The sequence below is a fragment of the Crocuta crocuta genome, unplaced genomic scaffold, assembly GCF_008692635.1.
Source record: "Crocuta crocuta isolate KB4526 unplaced genomic scaffold, BGI_CrCroc_1.0 scaffold77, whole genome shotgun sequence".
Taxonomy (NCBI): Eukaryota; Metazoa; Chordata; class Mammalia; order Carnivora; family Hyaenidae; genus Crocuta; species Crocuta crocuta.
Genome location: NW_027532172.1, coordinates 7,019,023 through 7,041,250, shown reverse-complemented (window position 1 = coordinate 7,041,250; position 22,228 = coordinate 7,019,023). Strand labels below are relative to the sequence as shown.

Here is a 22,228-nt window from a genome sequence, read left to right as displayed (position 1 = left end):
TAAATAAAACTCAGAGGCCACAATTAAAAAAAAAAAAAAAAGCCCAATACCCCAGAGAGAACTAGAAGTCCCCTGGCTGGGTCATGGTTTTTCACCTGCTGGGCTGTTTTGCTCTTGGGTTTCTCCTTCTTTTCTTTCCCTTCTTTTGCAGGAGGTAGGCCCGTCTGCTGGTGAGAGGTGGACTCCGCGGCTGGCACATACGTCTCTTTTTCTCCATCCCAGTAAAGGTACTGCTGGGTCAAGGAATTGTAGTAGTACTAGAAACAAAGCACAATTAATGCAGACTTTCTCTTTCGTCAAATCATTAAGGGATTATTTTATCATATAGGCATGAAAAATTATTTTGTCAAAAAAACCAAAACATACAAATTTTATAAAGTTTGTCTCACTCCTTTCCCTAGACTGTTTATATTTATACAAACCAGGAGACCAAAACAGGTGGTTCAGCAGGAGCTTTTTTTTTTAAAGATTTTATTTTTTAAGTAATCTCTACACCCAATGTGAAGCTCAAACTCACAATCCTGATATCAAGAGTCACATGGTATAGTGAATGAGCCAGCCAGACTCCCCTTGTTCAGAAGGAGCTTTTAATCACACATCCTACATGACAACCAGTTAACAGCTCATCACTAGGTTCAATCATCAAAACCTTTTGGAAACCCAGGCAACCAAACACAGGGTTTTAAAAAGCCAGGTCAGGAGCCTGGAAGACCAGATCTGATGTATGTACGAAGAACTGCAATGGCAGATACGTAGCACCCATCTCTCCATTTCTTTATTCTTTAGTTATTTGCTCTAATTGCTCAGCAAGTACCCATGAGAGACAACTGTTAGGTCTCTTCTGGGGAAGGTGGTATGGTCAGACGTAGAATCCACAACAAAAACATGGCCACTAAGAATTGCCTGGATACTGGTCAGACTTCACAAGCAAGAGGAGCGGAAGAACCATGCAAGGCTTGGCTTGCTTAGGCAGGTCCCTCACTGCTTCACACCTCTTTCTCAGAAACCACAAGCTCTCAATACCAAGTACCTATTAAAGGCATTTATTTTCCTATTTATATACAGCCCCTGGTCATAAGTAATTGTTTATTTATGGAGTGTTAAAGTTGCCTTACCTCTTTAAAATAATCTACCACTACCAAAACTAAAACATCACCCCACAGATCTGCTAATTTCTACCCTCAAGAATATATCAGGATGTTAAGTAAAAGAGGCTGGACACCAAGAGGTCATATGTTATCAGCCTTCATTTATATGAAATGCCTCTTCTAAGACAAATTTATAGAGACAGAAAGCAAAGAGTGGTCACTGGGGTAAGGAGGGAAAAAGAAGTGACTGCTAATGGGTACATGGTTTCTTTATGGGGCGATGAAAATTTTGGATTACTAAAATAAATAAATAAATAAACTTTAAGGGGTGCCTGACTCAGTTGGTAGCAGCGTGGAACTCCTAATCTCAAGGTTGTAAGTTTATGGCCCATGTTGGGTATAAAGATAACTAAAAATAAATTTAAAAAATGTTTTGGAGTTAGTGGTGATGGTAGCACAACATTGCTACTATATTCAAATTATACATTCTAAATGGGTTAAAATGGGTGAATTTTAAGGGTGTTCGGCCAGCTCAGTCAGTAGAGCATGTGACTCTTTTTTTTTAAATGTTTATTTTCGAGAGAGAGAAAGAGAGAGAGTGTGCGCGCGAGTGGGGGAGGGGCAGAGAGAGAGGGAGACACAGAATCTGAAGCAGGCTCCAGGCTCCGAGCTATCAGCACACAGCTTGACCAGGGGCTCGAACCACAAGCTGGGAGATCATGACCTGAGCCAAAGTTGGAGGCCTAACCGACTGAGCCATCCAGGCGCCTGAGCATGTGACTCTTGATCTCAGGGTTGTGAACTCAAGCCCCACACTCTGTTTATGCAAAAATAAAATCTTTTTTTTACTATTTTTTAATGCTTATTTATTTTCGAGAGACAGAGTGCAAGTGGGGGAGAGGCAGAGAGAGGGAGACACAGAATCCTAAGCAGGCTCCAGGCTCTGAGCTGTCAGCACAGAGCCCAATGCGGGACTCAAACTCAAACTGCGAGATTATGACACGAGCCAAAGTCGGATGCTTACTGACTAAGCCACCCAGGTGCCCCTATGCAAAAATAAAATCTTAAAAAAAAAAAAAGTGAATTTTATGTCATGTGAATTTCATCTCAACTAAAAAAATACACAGAAAGACAAACTACAATTTAAAACTTCGATCTAGGTCTTTACATAATGACTAACAGCCCCTTATAATAACTGGACAAAATAATCCATGGTATTAGAAGTCAAGTCAGACTAGTGGTTACTGAAGGGGGTGGGTACTGACCGATAAGGGGCATAAGGGAACTTTGAGCGTGCCAGGAATGTTCTTTCCTCTCTGTGCTGATAGGTATATGAATGTGTATACATATAAACATTCAAAGAAATGTACACTTCAGCTCTGTATATTTTTCTTTTATATTTTTTGAAGTTTATTTTTGAGTGAGAGGGAAGGAAAAAGAGAGACTGTGCATGTGAGTTGGGGAGGGGCAGAGAGAGAGGGAGAGGGAGAATCCCCAAGCAGGCTCTGCACTGTCAGCATAGAGCCCAATATGGGGCTCGAACTCATGAACCATGAAATCATGAGCTGAAATCAAGAACTGGATGCTAAACTGACAGAGACACCCAGGCACCCCTCCTGTGTACTTTTCTATATGTACGTTGTAACTCAAAACATTTTTTTAACCTTTAAAAATTAAAATTCTAAAATAGGAATTACATCTTGGTGGTTCTGAAGAACTTAAAACTAATCTGGGTCATTTGTTCCTTTATAGGAAGTATTTTATTTCATGTCTAACAGACGGACTAAGTGAAACAAAGTTATTTTTAGTGACGCTGAGGAGGAAAACAGTGTATTACCTGTGAATTGGGGTCATAGTACAGTCCTGTTGTCGGATCATAATAATATCCTGAAGATTCATCATACTGGTAAGTGGATGTGTCAGGCACTGCTGCAAAAACAAAATCCAGCATACGGTCATTCCAGATAAAGAAACTGGCTTTACTTCAAATTCTAAGCCACGGAGATGCAGCAGGTCTTAATGGTCATCTTCTCTCACATCCCCAAGTGTCCCTCTGACACCCACAAAGGGAGAGAAACTCTTACTAGACACAGACAACAACTAGGACCTTCCAACTGTCAATAGCCCCATGAGGTTTGGCTTACCATATTTGGTACCAGGAACTACACCAGTGGGGGAAGCGGCTGGGGCCTGTGTACTTGTGCTAGTGCTAGGCTGTGCTTCCTCAGTCTGGAAAGAACAGCAGCTTCAATATAATTTCAACTGTAAAGCCTCTTAAGAGAACTAAATCACTGCAATCATCCAGGAGGAAGGGCTCCCCTGACAGACACACTGTAGCAATGATCTAAGGCAATCCTTGAGCAAAACACATGCTGACAACTTTCTTCCTAAAGGTCAAGTCGAAGCATGCAGAAAATATGTAAATACACTTTGTTTGGAATCCTATGTTTTAAATACATACCCCAAATTATTTCATTACCTAATTCTACCAGACAGAGAGAAGTAAGGTTGGAATGTCTGTGTATTATTCAATCCTAGCTCAAACAGCAGGAAAGGATAATACTTGTACAGCAAAACAAAGTTTCCCCAACAGTCACCAGTTCTGTATTTAGGACGACAGGATTACCGGAGAGCCAGGCGGATTGGAGGTCTGATTATACAGCTGGGGACTCTGGGACACTACAGCCGCTGAGGTGGTGGTCACTGCTGTGCCTGATGACAAATGATATACGAGGGTTAGGAAGGGCCAAGGCACTGAACTCCAAGCCAACATCTTTATCTGTTAATACCCAAAACTAGCCTTCTGTCTTTGTGAGGTCAGTTCATTTTATTTTTATTTTGAATTTTTGTTATTATTACTTTTTTGGAGAGATACAGAGCATGAGTGGGGAAGGGACAGAGGGAGGGGCAGTGAAAGAGATAGAGATAGACATAGATATATATACAGATAGATATATAGACATATAGAGATCTATAGATATATATAGAGAGATCCATCTATAGATAGATAATCTCCATTTCTAGATAGATATCTCTATATATATCCATATATCTATATATATAGATTGAGAGAGAGAGAGAGAGAGAGAAACACAGAATCCAAAGCAGGCTCCAGGCTCTGAGTTGTCAGCAGAGAGCCTGAGGTGGGGCTCAAACCCATGAACCACGAGATTACAACCTGAGCCAAAGTCGGTCACTTAACTGACTGAGCCACCCAGGCGCCCCTATTTTTTTAATTTTTAGAGACAGCAAGTGAGAATGTATGTGTGTGTGCTTAAGCGGGGAGCAGGCACAAAGGGAGAAAGAATCTTAAGCAGATTCCACGCTCAGCAAGGAGCCTGATGTAGGGCTTGATCCCAAGACCCTGGGATTATGACCTGAGCCAAAATGAAGAGTCCAATGCTCAACCAACTGAGCCACCCAGGTACCCTGATATGTCAGTTCTTAATAATCTAAGTCCTACTAAACATCCTGGAACCTAAGACATTTTCATTTTTATAATCCTACCATGTCACAAAATTAAATATTCTGTATGACAACTAAGAAAAAGGAAGAGAAGAATCTGTATCTGGTCTCGTTCTCTGGTTGAGAAAAGATTTAACCGTAAGGCTTTTATAAGTCTACAACAAAAAGGAAAGCAAAGGCTTCTTATAATGATCCTTGTGATTGATTTCTAGTCACCAGACTCTAGGGCCATACCCAATCTGCTCATTTGAACCTATGTGGGCACCCATGATTCCAAACAACAAAGAGAGGAGAGATACAAAGCTGAATTCCAAGAATGAATACTCCTCACAACATGGGTCTCTAAAGAGGTTACTATCCACTCTCAACAAACATCAAGTAGTCCTAATCTTCCCCGGAACCTTAGGCACATGGAGACAATGCTGAATGTGCACTCCCCCTTGGCCCCCACCTTGCAGGGAAATGGACTCTTGGCTTGGGATCTAGTTAGAACATATAGTTTTTTTTGTCTTGCTTTTTTAATTACTTTGTTTTGAGAGAGAGAGAGAGAGAGAGAGAGAGCGCGCGAGAGCGAGCGAGCATGCCCACACAGGGGAGGGACAGAGAGAGAGAATCCCAAGCAGGCTCTACGCTAACAGCACAGAGTCCAACACAGGGCTCAATCTAATGACCGGGAAATCAACGCTTAACCAACTGAGCCATCCAAGCACCAAGAACATCTAGTTCTATCTCTTCAACCACAGCTACTTAAACAAAAGGTAAAACAGAGATGAAGTTTACTACCTGATGCAGATGATGCATCAGATTCCAATGCTCCAGTCTGTTGCTGATAAAACTGCTGGTAATCCTGTGAGTACTGAAGAAAAGCCCACTGTTAAAAGCTGCTATTCTCAGATAGTCTGCTCTGGAGAGAAGTTGGATATTGGTCAGATCTACCTACCTGAGCATACTGGGCATAGCCATCTTGGCCTGGCTGCAGGTAACTGTAGTCAACATTGCCTCCTTCACCACTCTGAGACTACAGCATGTCAAAAGAGAGAACACACAGGCAAGCTTAGTAGACATCAAGGAAAGAACGCAAGAAGTATTCCTTAAAACCATCCTTAGAGAGCTTCTAAGGCACTACTTCTATGAATTTGGGCACCACCAACACACTACTTTGACAAAAAATATGCTTCATCTTACCTGGGTGGATGACCACTGAGCTGCAGCAATGGCTGTACTAGCCACAGAGAAGGCGCTGACCCGGTTACCATCTGGGAGGACCAAGTCTCTGAAACCACAGAAATCCAATCATGTGATTCCATCCTCAGTATGCTCCCAATGTGTGCCCCCCCAATGTCAAGGAAACAGAAATTCACTCTAGCCTTTGTTGGGAGCTCTCAAGTGCTAGCAAGGCCTTATTTCAGAGCAGGAAGGGGTCTCCATAGGCCAATTCCTCAGTGGGCAAATGTCTCTGTAGGGTCACCGTTTTACTCTGTATCCTGCCATCTAGTTAGGTAGCTGCTGGACGAGTAATGACACTACAAATGGGACATTTACATCTCTAGACCAAAGCTCTCTATGAAGCTAGTAGCATGCTATTCTAGAAGGAAAAGATTATTTCCAGATGGGTTTGCACTATCTTAAAGCTGTTTGCATAGCACATATTCTCAACCCATCTGCCATGTCTGCCTTTGTCCTGCTTTGTAGTTTTCCAGCAACTGGTTCTTCAGGCCAGAAAAGAGTATGCTTTAAGAGAAGAAAGAAAACGGACTCCCTCCTGACTTGGCAACCAGGGAGGATCGTGTCTCAACGAGGAGAACATGGGCTTAGGGTACAGTCAGCAAAGCATCCCTGGGCAAGTGTGCAAGTACAGCAGTTTGAAATAAGGACACTGAAGCTACTCACTTTCTGGCACTTTTCGCAAAATCAACCCCAATAGTTTTGCCGTCAATTTTCAAAGGAGGATGGAGACTCTGCAATATCTGAAGAAGCTGAGAGGCATCCTGAAGGAGAATGTTAAGACCGTTTTGTCCTATAATTAAAAATCTCTCCCTACCACCCAACCCATTAAAAAAAAATACAGCTTTCTATTAAAAAAGAACAGTAACTCCTAATTGTTTGTGCACATGAAACGTCAAGGAAAAAATACAGCTCTCTCTCCCCCAGCACATGAAAGCATTCCATGTTATTAAAGGAGTAAATGCTGGGGCGCCTGGGTGCAGTCGGTTGAGCATCCGACTTCAGCACAGGTCATGATCTCATGGTTCGTGGGTTCAAGCCTTGTGTCGGGCTCTGTGCTGCCAGCTCAAAGCCTGGAGCCTGCTTCTAATTCTGTGTCTCCCTCGCTCTCTGACCCTCCCCTGCTCACGCTGTCTCTACCGCTCTCTCAAAAATAAATAAAACATTAAAAAAAAAAAAGGAGTAAACGCTAATAAATTGTTCTAAAAAGTATGGCTCAAAACTTTAGTTCTACCAATTATTCATAGGTGTATGCATTATTTTTACCACTTATCAAAGTAACTGGTCCTCTAATTTAGCACTACAGTAACTATCACTATGCAGTCTTAAACTCTGGGCTCCAGGAGCCTTACAGAGTACTACAATTATATGACCATATTTGTCTCCCAAAGCCCAGTTTTTAAAATTTATTTACTTAAAAAAAAATTTTAATGTTTATTTTTGAGAGACAGAGTGAGCAACTGAGTGAGGAAGAAAGGGCAGAGAGAGAGAGAGAAGGAGAGAGAGAATCCCAAGCAGGCTGCATGCTGTTAGCACAGAGCCCAATGCAGGGCTCCAACTCATAAACCATAAGATCATGACCTGAGCCGAAATCAACAGTCGGAGGCTTACCCACTGAGCCACCCAGGTGCCCCAGAATTTACTTTATTTGAGAGAGAGAGAGAGAGAGAGAGAACATGAGCAGGTGAGAGGTACAGCAGGAGAAACAGAATCTCGAGCAGGCTCCACGCTCAGTGTTGGCTGCCTAACCGACTAAGCCACCCAGGCGTTCCAAGCCCAGTTTCTTTTTAAAAGAAAAGATTCAGTGAGCTCACCATTGCAGAAGACAGCTGCACAAATGCGAATCCTCTGTTCTGCTGGGTCTGTTTATCCTTTATGAGGCGAATGTTATTGACAGCTAAGGATGCGTAGGGAGACAGTGCTGTCATGATGGAATCCACCACAGTGTGTGGGGCTATGTTTCGAAGTATGATTGCTGGGGAAAAAGAGACAAATAACATATATGTACATTCCCACCACCAATGCTTTGGAAGGCAGGCTCAACTACAAATACATAAATCCATTTTGGGAGGTTCCTAGTATGTCTTGCACTTTGACATAGAGAAGATTCTAAAGACCAATCTTTCATAAGACTAACTGAAGCTAATGTTGTTCATTAAAAAAGTATAGCACAAAAACTCCCAACTGAGGTCAACTACTACCATAAGGGCCAAAAGAGCATACTAGAACTTACTGTCACAGTAGTAATCCACAGACTGAACAGATTCTGTGGTTCCAGGGGGCACTTCCTGTTCAGAGTCTACAAGAAGGGAAGAAGGCAGGGGGACTCAGTTACTGAAAACAAATAATAAACCAGTGTATTTTTAGTAAAGAAATACATTCAAACCCTGAAGTTTTAAATTTAAGTAAATGTAGCAGCCATTTTTTTTAAACATCTGTGACTATACTAAAACATTATTAATTTTGACATGATACATGTGGAATGCAAAAATTGGGCCAGGGGAGGATTGACATTACCTCGTTACTAAAGAATAGCAGATGCAGAATAAAAACCAGGTGAGCAGGCTTAATTTTGGAAAATGAAGGTTCTACACCCACAACCATCAGAAGCATCTACCTAACATAAGGTAAGCCAAGTTTACAGAAAATACTCGAATTACTCATTGGAATGCTTTACAATCTATACTTTTACTCAGGTTTGCAGACAACCTAATTAATCAGGTTGTTTGTTTTTTTAAGTTTATTTATGTTTGAGAGAGAGCAAGCATGCAGGGGTGCGCTACCAGCATGGAACCCAACTTGGGGCTCAAACCCATGAACTATGAGATCATGACCTGAGCCAAAAACAAGAGCTGGACACTCAACCAACTCAACCACTCAGGTGCCCCCTAATTAGTCAGGTTTTTAAATGCATATTCCAAATAGATGAGTTTGGGCTTACCAAACTTGTCCGCTCCACATCGGAAGCATTTTAGTCTTTTCCTGAAATTGTTAAGGCAGCACTGGAAGAAAAAAAGTTTTCTCTGTAATTATTTCTCATAGTAGGCCAGGCTTACTAGTAACGAGGTGGGTTAGGGCTACAGGGCTATGAATAAGTCTCAATAATCAAATAAAAGAGCAGAGAGTAATAACATGCAAACAAGACACAGGGGCATTCACCTAAATATTTAAAATGTAAAATGTTTCACTACATGAATTCTAACAAGAGAAACAAATCCTGACATAATCTGAAGTAGAATTCCCTTTTTATCAAGTTAGGGGAAAGTTTAAGTTCTCCCAAAAACCCTACAACAAGCAGTGGAAATTTGTTCTTCTATCAAAAGCGCACTCTCTATATGGACACCTCTATACACACAAGCACAATGTGAATGGAATATGGTCAAGACCCCTTCTGGAAACAGGACACATAAAGAACAAACCATCTGGGGAGTACTCTCAGAATGGCAACCTCAAAATGGTGCAATGCTGACAGGACTACACTATTTTTGTTTTTGAATTTCTTTTAATTACTTTTATTATTTTTTAAGTAAACTCTATGCCCAATGTGGGGCTTGAACTTACAACCCTGAGGTGCATGCTCTACCGAATGAGACAGCCGGGTGCCCTACTAGGACCATAACGGATCTTATATAACTTGAGCAGGGTCAGAAGGATTTTGTTAAATGTAATTAAGAGACTGTGCCACAAGTTGAGAGTTCTAAAAAGATCAAGAAATAGTAAAGTGGAACAAACCTAAAATCTTAATTGAACACTGGGCTTAGAACCTGATCTTTCTTTTTCCAAAATGTTTATTTACTTATTTTGAAGTCAGAGCAAGTGAGCATGAGTAGAGAAGGCATAGACAGAGGTGGAGAGAGAGAATTCCAAGCAGGCTCCATGCTGTCAGCTCAGAGCCAATGTGAGGCTTGACCCCATGAACTGTGAGACCATGACCTGGGCTGAAATCAAGAGCCAGACGCTCAACCAACTGAGCCACCCAGGCAACCCAGAACCAAGGTCTTTCCATTTTTTTAATATTTTTGAGAGAGAGAGAGAGAGACAGAGACAGAGACAGTGTGAGCAGGGGAGGGGCAGAGAGAGGGAGACACAGAATCTGAGCTGTCAGCACAGAGGCCAATGTGGGGCTCAAACTCGTGAACTTTGAGATCGCGACCTGAGCTGAAGCCAGAAGCTTAACTGACTGAGCCACTGAAGCATCCCAGAACCTGGATCTTAATAAAATCTCTAGCGTTCTAGGGATTCTAGTACAAAAAGAAAGTCACAAACCAGGAAAATGTCCCTCTGATAAAAGGTGGCGATTGTACACTTTCTAGTTTCCTTGTTCAGACAAAGAGAAAACAAAACTCAAAGGAGCCTGGCCTATTTGGGAAGAACATATGCTTACCTTGTTACAAAGCCAATCTTCAAACTTAGGCCTGGGATTGCTATAGTGCATCGCAATGTGCTTTCCTTGAATCACCAGCTTTTTCTGTAAAAAAAGAAGTAATTAGTTATTCCCATTGTGAGGAACATGTGTCCATTTTCCCAGGGCAGAGCACACTTCGGAAAAATCAGTGCTCTGGAATTAAATGGACAACATACGGGGAGGACCAACCACCGCCACCTATACTCTGCCCATCCAATCCTTCAGATAGGCAGTAAGAGAATGGGATGCGGAGTAAAGGTAAACGGAGTCAGGGAGTGCTGAGAAAGCTGCCAAACTCTAACCGCTGACATGCACCAGGCCGTGTCTCCAGCAGAGACAGAAGTCCTAACATTCAGCATTGCCAGGCTGCCTGAGAGTGACAGTCTATTTCAAAAAGCAGAAGACACAACTCTCCCAGTTCTGAGATTGCCTCCTACTTTAGCCTCAGCATGGTGTCCTTGGGCTTCGCTTCACTTCTCCCCCAGTCCCCCGTCCTTATGTAAAGTAAAAGCCTTTCTATTTCCCCTTTCCCCAAACTCCTGCTTCAGCATGTGTCCTCTGGGGGACGAGGGGAGGGGAACTCATTTTTAAAGGGAATCTGGTTACAACTTTTTCTTAGGAGGGCCTATTCTGAATGCCATCCACTCTAAAACAGCTAAATGAGATTTCTTCCTGCCAACTGAAACCATGTCATGTCCTAGGCGATGGATGTGTTTTTCACTGAAATACATGGTACTCTCTTCAAGATGAGTAACCAGGAGGCCAATGAAGTTTCTTCAGGGGGGTCGGAAGAGTTTATAAATGCATACACCACCTTAACCTTCAAGTCAACCATGTGACTAAAAGGGAATCAACTTTGAAGGTCAAAACTCCAAGCTCAATCAGTCTAGCCAAGAGTATATCCAGCACCTGCCCCCAAAGAGCCTTCATTTAACAGGAGCATCTTTTCTTTTGCTTTTTATGGAGGGGCAAGAGGGGGAGGGTGTAGGATGTTTTGACACTATCAGAACAGATTTAGTAGGAGGTTAGATATCCAGATTTTTTAAAGGAGTCTAACCCCTCTAAATATACATACTGTTGAGCAATTTGGTTCTTGCAAATCCTGGAAGAGTTAAGACATGCTGTGAATGTTGTCTCTGCAATATCTAAAGGCAAGACTGCATGTCTGGCCAAGAAGGAAAGAGCTGAAGGGCCATCCACTCACTGTGTTGTACAGAAACAAAAATGAAGCTGGGAGATATGTCAACAGATCATCCCAGTAGGAGGGGTGTGTGCTGGGGGAGACTCCAAACTATCACTGAGTCCCTAATCCTATTAGCCTTTTATTTCTGGAGTGAATTTGAGCTGTAATAAAATATTACACAGTAACTTAGCTTTGTATACATTAAAATTGTGAAGACTTTTAAAATGTTTTGTGGGCTTTAATTTCTTTGGAGTTTAAAACTCCCAGGCAAGTCATTCTGATACCTCCACTGCATCAAAAGATGCTGTAACATCAAGAAAGCAGACTCACATGAAGCTTGTGTTTATATTCTGTATTTACTAGGATGGTGTCCATGGTATGAAATGAATGAAGCTTCACTTTTATAAGAGGCTGTCACCTCTGGGTTCAGAAAATGAGAGGCTTAAAAATCTAACAAATAAATCAAAATGATACCCTCATTAGTGAGTCTTGTTATACTAAAGAATATAACTCTTACTTATGGGTGACAAATAAAATGCTGCAGAAAAGCAACATAATGAGTTAAGCAAACTTCCGAGAATGCATTTGGTTAAGGCATTCAATACTGTGCTTTGGAGTTCTGGCAAAAAATGTTACTGAAGTGCCAAGTACTGACCGTTTTCTTGACAAACTGTGGAACACTTCAGTTAACGCTACATCAAAGAACCATCAATGATTTGCTTTGAACGGACTTTAAAAGGCATTCTCAGGGAGATTAGAATGTTAATGCCAGTTTAACTAGATTAGACAGCAGCAGGACACTAGCTCCCAGGCTAATCTCATTAGACTTCTTGTTCATAAATTCCATGAGGTCCTTAAATAGTCCTGAAGACCCATATGAAGCTATGCCTCCAAGAGGCTTGTAGTCTCCAAGCAGAAATAAGGAATTACTTATAAAATGCCAGTAGCAGACTTCTACTATATCCTCTTCACTGTCAAATCGAGAGTTGGGCATTTTAAGATTACTCTCAACAGACATAATGAATAGGAACATAATCAACAGGGGAAAAGAGAACATTAAGATGTTTTGGTAATCATCAGGCAGGTATTCAGTGATTAACAAAGCCCTGCCAGGCAGCCATGTTTAAAGGCAGAACAAACTCTGCAATGCAGTCCTTGCTGCTGTATTTATTCTAGTATCAATTTTAATATATACAAAGCTTTTCTTTAAAAAAAAAAATCACTCCTTTGGAACAAACCACTCCTTCAACCTTTTTTTTTGTTTTTTGTTTTTAAATTGTACAGACTTGTTCCATTTTCATGAATATCTAGACTTGGTGAGTGAAGCAACCTGATTGGCTTCCATCCAGCTGGTAGCATCTTGCAAGTGATAAAACTCCACGAAGGCGAAACCACGGCTTACACCTAGAGACAGCATTCAGATATAGACGGGATACTCGTGTTAGTCAGTTCCTTTATAACAGGTGAATCTCTCTCCCACTGCTTCAACACTGCGTGACAAAGCCAATTGGGAAGCAGCTTTACAAATGTGACTTGACTTGGGGATCTTCTTGATACTTTGCCATGGCAAGGAACCAAGCCGCCTGAACTAAATGCCACTCGATTTGATTCCACGCTTAAAAAGTAACCATGCAACCGACTACAAACAGTCAAACAAGGAGTTTATAAATCACTACTTACCGAAGGAAAAAAAAAGCCCTTAAAAACAAAGTTTTTAAAAAGGTCCTCAGGTGCTCTCTAATATCGTTTTCAAAGAGTCACATTCCTTAGCCATGGCAAACCTTTCATTCTGAATTCATGTGCTTGAAGACTGGGGGAATCAGGATGGTCTTTAGGGGCTGAGGTGGGAATGGGGAAGAGGAGAGCCAGAACCGCTGGAACTATGCAAGCTCTCACCTGTTTTCCTCTTCATCAGCCTCACATCCGCAGGCTGAGGGCCTTCAAAGGACTCCATCATTTCTCGAATCTGCAGAGTTTTACATGTTTATAGTTAAAGCTTCATCCACAAACTATTCCACACCAAAAAAAATTCAAGGACCAGGAACTGCATCAACTGCTTTAATCAGCCAAGTTTTTAACTTCTATCACCAAAATGCAATTATTCTAAAAACAATAAAAAAGGGAACGCTTCTCATACAAATGAAATGTATGCTTCAAAGTCATTCTTTATATGTTGCCTGGGAACTTCCCTCAGATACAAGTATTTATGTTATGATAAACAGTCTTGCCCATGGCATGCTGTCCTGCAAACTTCTCTTTTAAGTCTCACTTTGCTGTCCTTTGTTTAAAGGACAAGAAAATGAAATTTAGAAGGGGAAAAGGATATGCTATTGTCCTCTTAAGTATATGATCAAGAATCAATACCCAAAACACAAGAAACTCTCTCATACACATTTTGCACAATATGAAAAATAATTTTCTTCTATTTACATTAGTGGTGAAAACTAATAAAGCTCATAACGTTCCTAGGCTCCTAATAAATCAAAATAAACAATATTTTGGGGGCGCCTGAGTGGCTCAGTCGGTTGAACATCTGACTTCAGCTCAGGTCATGATCTCACGGTTTGTGAGTTTGAGCTCCGTGTCGGGCTCTGTGCTGACAGCTCAGAGCCTGGAGCCTGCTTTGGATTCTGTCTGTACCCCTCCCCTGCTCAAATTCTCTTTCTCAAAAATAAAACATTAAAAGAAAAATAAAATACAAATAGGTAAGTAATAATTGGTCTTAGAAGAATGAATTTTGGCTGGAAGGTTTGTTATTGATGTTAGACCAAGCCCATACTACAAAGGGCAATGAAATGCACTAATCTCTTTATCAATCATGCCAGGTAGCAATACTCCTAGGAAAAAAGAAAAATCAGGGCCAAATTTATGAAACAAAGTCTCCAACTTTCTATAATTAACTGCAAAGGCTATGGGATTATACACTGTCGATCCTTATTATTTGTGCATTCCATATTTGCACATTCACTAAAGTTTGTAACTCCAAATCAATACTTTTGGCACTTCCAAGTCATCTGTGGACATATGCAGGGGAAGGTAAGATTTGAGTCACTTGATGCACGTGTCCCAGGCTAGGGTGATGCTCTGCCTTGTTTCAGCTTTCTTAATGTAAGTAAATGTCTTTTTCACAATCTATTTAGTGCCAAGTATGTTACATTTTCGTACTTTTTGTTGATTTCACTATCTACAGATCTATGTAGTTGTTTTGTTTTGCTTTTAAGTAATCTGTATGCCCAACATGGGGCTTAAACTCACAACTCCGGAGATTAAGAGTGGCATGTTCTCCCAACAAAGCCAGCCAGGCACCCTGGTGATTTCACGATCTAAAATGGCTCTCCCAGGGTGCTTGGGTGACTCAGTTAGTTGAGCATCAACTTTTGATTTTGGCTCAGGTCATGATCTCAGGGTCATGGGGTCAAGCTCTGCGTTGGGTTCTGAGCTGAGATTGGAGCCTGCTTAAAATTTTGTCTCTCCCTTTGCCCATCTCCCCTATTTGTGTTCTAAAATTAAAAAAATTAAAGATAAATAAACAAAATGGCTCTCCAAATATACTACTGAAGTTCTGTCTACTGTTACTAACCGCAAGGCTGTGATGTCCCTTATAGAAAAAATATGTAACATAAGCCTCATTCAGGCACAAGTTGTAAGTGTTGCTGGATAGGAGTTCAAGGCTTATGAATCAACAATATATATTAAATAAGGTATATCTAAACCCAAATGCACCTAAAACAAGGTTATGTATTGATCTGTTGATGAAAATGTTGTGACCAGAGGCTCAGAGGAACCTAACTTTGTATTTTCTCTAGGAGTGATGATTCAGTATTCTATTCACAGTGACTTTATAAACTGACCATAACAACCCCGAAAAAAGAGAATCAACTATGTCTATTTTTTCCACAGAGTAGAAGTTCTACATAGAGCCAAAACCCAGCATGTGACTCAGATCCATGCTTAGTAACATAGTAACTAAAAAGTTAGTCATCAGAATAACTATAGTTACTATAAAAGTATTGATAATAGTAACACATGGTAACATAGTAACTAAAGATAGTTACTGTAGGAGTTCTCTGTCAGCCAGTGGGAGGGAGGGCTAAACTAAAAAGACAATCAATAATGAAAATGATAAACTGAAGTCCAGGAGATTAAATAGTATAATTTTAAAATGTTTTAAAAATCTCAACAAGTGAATCTGCTACTACTGCATAATTTGGGGACCTGAGAAATTCTACTTTGAAAACCAGCCTTCTTATGGTAGGCAATTCTAATTTTCTCTGAAGAAGCCTGAAATACAAAAGCATTACAATCTTGTTTCACTGCCAGCAGGAAGGTCCCCAGAAGTCAGCTAGAGCACTGCTTCCCCAAGCTACTCACTTCCTCTGCAGACTCCCAGGATCACAGCTCAGCAGACTACTCAAGGGAACAAACTGCTTAACAAGCAAACTTTCCTAAATTGACTCCTGCAGGATTTCCTGCATCTCTTACTCTATACGCCCACTGCTGCCCCTACCTGTCCTCAGCTCTGCCTTCCCTGTCTACTCACTACCATTCTTTCCTCCAACATTCTAACTTGCACAGCTTTTGCTACCAGGCAAAGCCCTTAGTTTTGTTTTTTAGTTTTTCAAATTTTATTTGAGAGAGAGTATGCTCATGTGCAACCATGCATGTGCAAGTGGGGGAGAGGGACAGAGGGAGAAAGAGAGAGACTCAAGCAGGCTCCATGCTCAGCATGGAGCCCAACATGGGGCTCGATCCCATGACACTGGGATCATGACCTGAGCTGACACCAAGAGTCAGATGCTCTAGGGGCGCCTAGGTGGCTCAGTCGGTTAAGTGTCCGACTTCAGCTCAGGTCATTATCTCGCGGTTCAAGGGTTCAAGCCCCGCGTTGGGCTCTATGCTGACAGCCAGCTCAGAGCCTGGAGAATGTTTTGGGTTTTGTGTCTCCCTCTCTCTCTGACCCTCCCCTCCTCACGCGCTCTCTCTCTCTCAGAAACAAATAAAACATTTAAAAAAAAAAAAAAAAGTCAGATGCTCTAGTGTTTACACTGACTGAGCCACCTAGGTATCCCAGTAACTTTATGCTTAGCTGGGCTTTTAACAATTCCAGCACCTGGCCTCAACAGCACCTTGCCACCTCTCTCTCCACTGCCAAAAGCCTTTAACCTTAGCCAAATCAACCTGGTTCAAGGCCTTGACTAGATTCAGAATCTTTCTATTCCCAGGTGTGCTTATGTCACCCTACTGCCGGGAAATACAATCTATTACACCTTTCCCCTAGTTCTCCACCAGACCCAAAATATTTCTATCCTTCAAGAATCTGTTCAACTAAGATCTCCCTGGAGCCCTTCTTTACCCTCCACTAGTAAAACCTCCTTTAAACCTCCAGAGACATTAAGAAAAAAAGAAGGGGGGGCGCACGCCTGGGTGGCACAGTTGGTTAAATGTCTGACTTCAGCTCAGATCATGATCTCACAGTTCATGGGTTCGAGCCTCATACTGGGCTCTGTGCTGACAGCTTGGAGCCTGGAGCCTGCTTCAGATTCTGTCTCCCTCTCTGCCCCTCTCCAGCTCACACTCTGTCTCTCTTTGTCTCTGTCTCAAAAATAAACATCAAAAAAAATTTTTTTTTAAATCTCTATTCCGGGCCACCTGGGTGGCTCAGTTGGCTAAGAGTCCAATTCTTGGTTTCAGCTTATGTCATGATCTCAGCATCATGAGTTCCAGCCCTAAATCATGCTCCAAGAAGCTGACAGTACAGTCTGCTTGGGATTCTCTCTGCCCCTCCCCTGGTTATGTTCTCTCTCTCTCAAAATAAATAAGTAAACTTTAAGTAACAATCCCTACTCCCAACGTGGGGCTTGAACTCACAATCCCACGATCAAGAGTAGTATGCTCTACCAACTGAGTCAGACAGGCAACCCCCCTTTTCTTTATTTGTCCCCCAGAGACATTCTGCAGAACCTCCTTCAACAGGTCCTCTTCCAGTACCAATTTGCCTAGTAGATCAGGGAAGGCTTCACATAATGGAGACTTCAAGCAGAAAAAGGCACACTGGTAGAACAATGAACGTATTTGAAGGGTTTGCAAGGGAAGGCAGATGGTGGATGTCGCTAGAAGGAATGGGTAAGGGCCAAAGATGCCAGTAGAAATCAGGTAGTGCTCAGTATACCAAGGCCCTTGTTGGCGAGTCTGAGGAGTGGGGAGTCAGGGAAGTGCCTTCCTTTTTGACAGGGTTCTCAGGTCTCAAATGGATAGTGTAATTTTCATCAAATCAAAGGTGCTTAGATCATGAAGAAAATGTTTTGCTAATACATCCTCACTGAATAAGTAACCAATTCAATAAAAATGTACTGACTACGTTCTAAGGGCTCCTGAAGGAAGAAGACCTCCTCTACATTGAGCTTCAAAGCCTAAATATAAATGGTACTTAACTTCTGAACGAATCTGAAAGAACTCCTTCCTAAAGAGAGAAATATACTTCACTAGCTGAGATGTTAGCTTGAGATAAAACAGTGGCACAAAAAAATCGCAGAAGCTCCAAATCAGCTGTGCCTACTGGACTGCTCATTATAACTGCTATCTCCCCTTACATCGCTCTCTGTGATGGTGATGGGAAGGCCGCGCAGCATGATGGTCTTGCTCTCCCTCTCATCACTGATGTCATGCCTGTAGTCATGCTCGCCATAGTCACCATCTGAATGGTAGCCATCTTCGGATCGGTCACTGTTCCTTCTTTCGCGTTCTCTCTGATTTATAATAAATAAAATTACAATTAAAATCACACTGGGTTTATTATACTCTTTGATCCAGGCCCTCTACTCCTAGGAATTTATCTTTAAGAACAGAGAGGATATTGGAACTCTATAATGGATGTTCATTGTAGTGTTTCTAAAATTGGGGGGGGGGGCATAACCATTAGTTCAGGAAGAATGGTTTAACAACTCACTGTACAGTAAGTACACTAACACGCAGTGAAATACCACATTACCTGTTACAATATGAAGATTGTATGTATGAAAAAAAACCTGCAAAATTATATGGGTAGCACAATTATTTCTAAACAAAGCTACATTTACATATGGAAACAATGAGGAAAACACTATGCTGACTGAAACCACAACTTTTAAAAGTAGCATCTGAGGCACAGTGCTGTATTGGTATATTATGCTCCAATAGCCTCATCTTTAAAATGGGAAGACATGTACCATAAGTTGTAGTGAGACCTACACGAATTCATGTAAGTCAAGTGCTCAAAAGAGTGCTTTGGTGCATGGTGAGCCCCACGTAAATCCTGGCCAGTATTTCTATTACCAGAGGCTCAGTTGTCTTTGAGGGTTAGAGTCATCTCAACAGATTTCAGAATAACAGAGTTTGAATTTAATACTCAAGAGAAAGTTCTACACTTGGTATACTTATTTCATTTCCAGAATCTTAAAGGCTTTGTGCATGTAATTCATAATCTAACTATTTCATTCCAACTGCTGACCACTTACCTCTGGGCTATCATAGTCTCGGTAGTCGTCGTATCTGTCGCCCCTCCGATCATCACTAGATCTTTTGTAATCTGAGTCCCTCCGCCTGCTTCTGGATTCACGCTCATCCCGGTCATCCCTGTCTATGATGGAACCGTACCTTCCACTACGCTCTGTTCTACTCACTCTGCCAGGAAAAATAATTTTCATTTACTCTGAAGTAAATCACACTTTATACCTTTACAAAACATGACTGAAAACACACACTCTTACAGATCAGTTTATAAGATATCAAAATGGTTTAAAATATCCAGTTGATAAAGACAACCACTAGGAAAACATCTACATCCCTTAAAGGCAAAGATAACTTTCAGGAAATCATGCTAAATTGGAAAATATGGGTATCAAAATGACTGGGTGTAATTTTTTTCTTAAAAGGTCAGGGTGTCCAAGTGTATCCTGTGTATTCCCAAGCTTGTAGTCTACACACACATCACCCCCTTCTTCCCTGATTCAGTTTTTAGTGATCAAAAATAGGAAGAAAGCAATTTTTAGCATTTCACCCAATTTCAAAGGAGAGTATGTTCTGACTCATCCACTCTCCAGGGTATCACACTACTGGGAAATGGACCAACAACCTGGATGAGTTAAATTAGTTTTTTTTCCTTAACTTAGTTAACTAAGTTCATTTGTTGGACATACCTAGCACCATCAGAGAACATTATTTCCTAGAACATCTGGTTTATTTCTGGTTACTGGGCAGCATTAAGTCTCACAGGAAAATCTAGTAATAAGAGGCTTAAACCCATTTGACCACAGATCTAGTTCTTTTATAAGGTTCATAAAACTACTATGTAAGGATAAGACAAAGGAAAGGCTTAGAAGGGCCTCATTTAGGGTATATAAATAAAAAGAAACCAACGGAACAAGTAATCTAGGATTACTTCATGATATGAACTATGGGGATTAGAAACCCTAAAAGGGTAAATGTTAATTTAGTAAGTTATTTGGAACCACAGACTGCTAACAGCATTAAAACGATAATATAACATGACAAGAACTTTTCCTGAGTCTCTCTGGGCCATTAATTTGATTTGATCTACCACTGGGACCAGCATCAGTACTGAAGAGGAATGAGTAAGTAAAGGTATTGTATCTAAATCAAATGGTCTGAGTGGGAGAATCCCTAGATGACAGAGCAGTCAAATGCTTTCATCTTAATTTTCTACTAATTCTTTAGCAATTTTTCAACTCATTTATTTTTCATGTAACCCATGGTCCAGAACTTCTATAAATCTGGATCATCTTGCTATGGAGCAGAAAATAACAAGAACTGGCATTCACTGATTGCTTGCAACAGCCGGGTACCATGTAAAGTGGTAGACTATGATCTCCTGGCTTCCATATAGGCTGTTTTCCACACTGGGAACTCTCAGTGAACCACTTCACCCTGCCCTCCTTTGCTAACTCTTACTTGTCCTCAGGCTTCACTTTAGAGAATACTTTCTCCAGGAAGCTTTCCTAGATGTCTCCAGGAAAACACATGCTTTCTATGTGTTCTAGCAGCACCCTCGACTTCTCTTATAAGACTGAGTTCACACAGTACTTCAATTCTCTCAGTAAACCACCTGCTTGTGAAAGCAAGGCTTATGAAGGTGCTAACAGCAATGCCTGGCACAAAACAGACATTTAAAAATATTTGTTTGATAAGCAAACAATTTTAATAGTTCAGTTCCTTCAACAAAATATTTTGAACAAAAACATGTACCCTAGTAACTTACCGTTTGTCTGAACCCATTGTCCTACTGAAGATGTAGCAAGCTGCTCCAAAAGGTTCAAATTTTGTTTTTTCTAGGAAACAAGAGAGACTGGTCGCTAAAAATGTGAGAGATCACTTAAGGCCATCATTCCATAAGCTAGGACACTACTAAGGTTGGAATTTCATCAAACTATTAACAGTGATTATCCAAGGTGGGGGCAGGGAAGTGGTGGGGGAGAAGTGGGGTTCACTGTCAATATTAAAATCACACTAAGGTTTTATTGAAATAAGCATAGCAGGAAGATAAAACATACTTTAAAATATTAGATTTTCTATTCGATAACAAACTCATAAGAGGATACAGGCAAAAAGCTCCTCTTCTACTTTAGGATTACGAAGCAAAAAAGGCAGAGATGCAATCAGCTCCCTGGGTTCTAATCAAAGCAACTCCAATGGGGTAGCTGACGGTTAAAACATTAATCAGGGTGTCTTTATTAATACAAGGAGCAGCATGAAATTCAAAATTTTTGATGAAAATTTTAAACATTTCAGAGGCCAGGATTCTGTGCTGACTGAAATCTACTACATTTATAACGCAACGGCTGATCCAAAGCTATTTCAGTCAGACAAGAGCAAACCTCGACACGACTTAATTCTTCAGTAACAATAACCACCACAAGCCCTTGAGGCGACTAGCTAGGCCCCGCAGCGCCCCGGCGGTGATAATACATCACACAGACCGCGTTCGATGAGTGCGAGGTCTGAGAAACTAGTTACAGTCGTCCCTGGCGCCTGTTCCAGAGCAGGCGCTCAACGAACATCTGCTGAATAAATAAATGGAAGAGAAGCACCTGGGAGAAATAAGGCCCTGGGCAGAATCTCAGATGCCGTCCCTTGTCCCCCCGGCAGTGCCTGCCTGGACCCACCTCCGTGGGGTGTTGCAGCCGAGATGGCGGCGCCACAGCCTGAGCGACCCACTCCGGCGTCCGTCTTTCCCTTTCTGCCTGCACATGCCCCTCCCGAACCCCAAGAGGCTCCCAGCCCACAGATCAGCCTTCACCGAACTTCCCGGAGAGGGCGGACTCAGGTGCAGCTGCGGGGCGATGGCGGCTAAAAACTGCCGGACGCCCCCGAGGAGTACCCGAGGGACAGGCGACACTTCCACGTTCAGTTGCGTTGGGAAGTTGGAAATACGTTCCGGCAGGGGTACAGTCAAGAGACCGAAAAAAGTGGGCCTCACGCTGGGCGGTAGGACGCCCTCTAAGAGCTGACAACGCAGACGGCGAGGAGGGGCGCGGCCCTCCAATGCTTCGGGTAACTACCAGAGATACGGCTGGGGCTGATCGGCCGTCGCCTGCGGCTGTCAGGGAGGCTGCACGAGGCTTGCCTCAAAAGCAAGAACCGCTAATCGTTACGGGAGGCTGCCGCACTTACCCCCAGGAGAGACAGAAGTGGCAGAAGTAGCGGTTTTGTGCCCCAGAATCTCCAACAGGGTACGGCTGCCTCACAAAATGGCGCCTCGATCGACGGCCGTCTCCTACCCACAGTACCTCGCGCTTGTCCCCTCCCCCACACCACCCGCCTCCTGAGGAGGCATCCAATCCGCGACAGTGTCTGACTGCGCGTGGGCTG

At 42.0% G+C, this 22,228-nt stretch overlaps 1 protein-coding gene across 4 annotated transcripts in view; it reads right to left on the bottom strand.

Annotated features, from left to right (window-relative positions):
* Positions 1 to 22,128, bottom strand: part of RBM5 (RNA binding motif protein 5) — a 27,536-nt gene extending 5,408 nt beyond the window's left edge. For 2 of the 4 annotated variants that reach the window (XM_077777273.1, XM_077777275.1), the window contains exons 1-18: positions 22,031 to 22,128; positions 20,619 to 20,688; positions 18,859 to 19,024; positions 17,956 to 18,111; positions 13,262 to 13,331; positions 12,696 to 12,769; positions 10,162 to 10,245; positions 8,719 to 8,779; positions 8,011 to 8,076; positions 7,592 to 7,752; positions 6,444 to 6,541; positions 5,739 to 5,826; positions 5,494 to 5,571; positions 5,337 to 5,409; positions 3,715 to 3,800; positions 3,233 to 3,317; positions 2,926 to 3,017; positions 96 to 257 (exon numbers count right to left, since the gene is read on the bottom strand). In XM_077777273.1, the coding sequence (XP_077633399.1) occupies positions 96 to 257; positions 2,926 to 3,017; positions 3,233 to 3,317; positions 3,715 to 3,800; positions 5,337 to 5,409; positions 5,494 to 5,571; positions 5,739 to 5,826; positions 6,444 to 6,541; positions 7,592 to 7,752; positions 8,011 to 8,076; positions 8,719 to 8,779; positions 10,162 to 10,245; positions 12,696 to 12,769; positions 13,262 to 13,331; positions 17,956 to 18,111; positions 18,859 to 19,024; positions 20,619 to 20,635 (1,617 nt within the window). In that variant the 5' untranslated portion in view covers positions 20,636 to 20,688; positions 22,031 to 22,128. Of the gene's footprint in view, positions 1 to 95; positions 258 to 2,925; positions 3,018 to 3,232; positions 3,318 to 3,714; positions 3,801 to 5,336; positions 5,410 to 5,493; positions 5,572 to 5,738; positions 5,827 to 6,443; positions 6,542 to 7,591; positions 7,753 to 8,010; positions 8,077 to 8,718; positions 8,780 to 10,161; positions 10,246 to 12,695; positions 12,770 to 13,261; positions 13,332 to 17,955; positions 18,112 to 18,858; positions 19,025 to 20,618; positions 20,689 to 21,522; positions 21,988 to 22,030 lie in introns of those variants that run through there. The other 2 variants (XM_077777274.1, XM_077777276.1) reach the window with 2 other exon arrangements.
* Between the last annotated feature and the right edge of the window lie 100 nt (positions 22,129 to 22,228).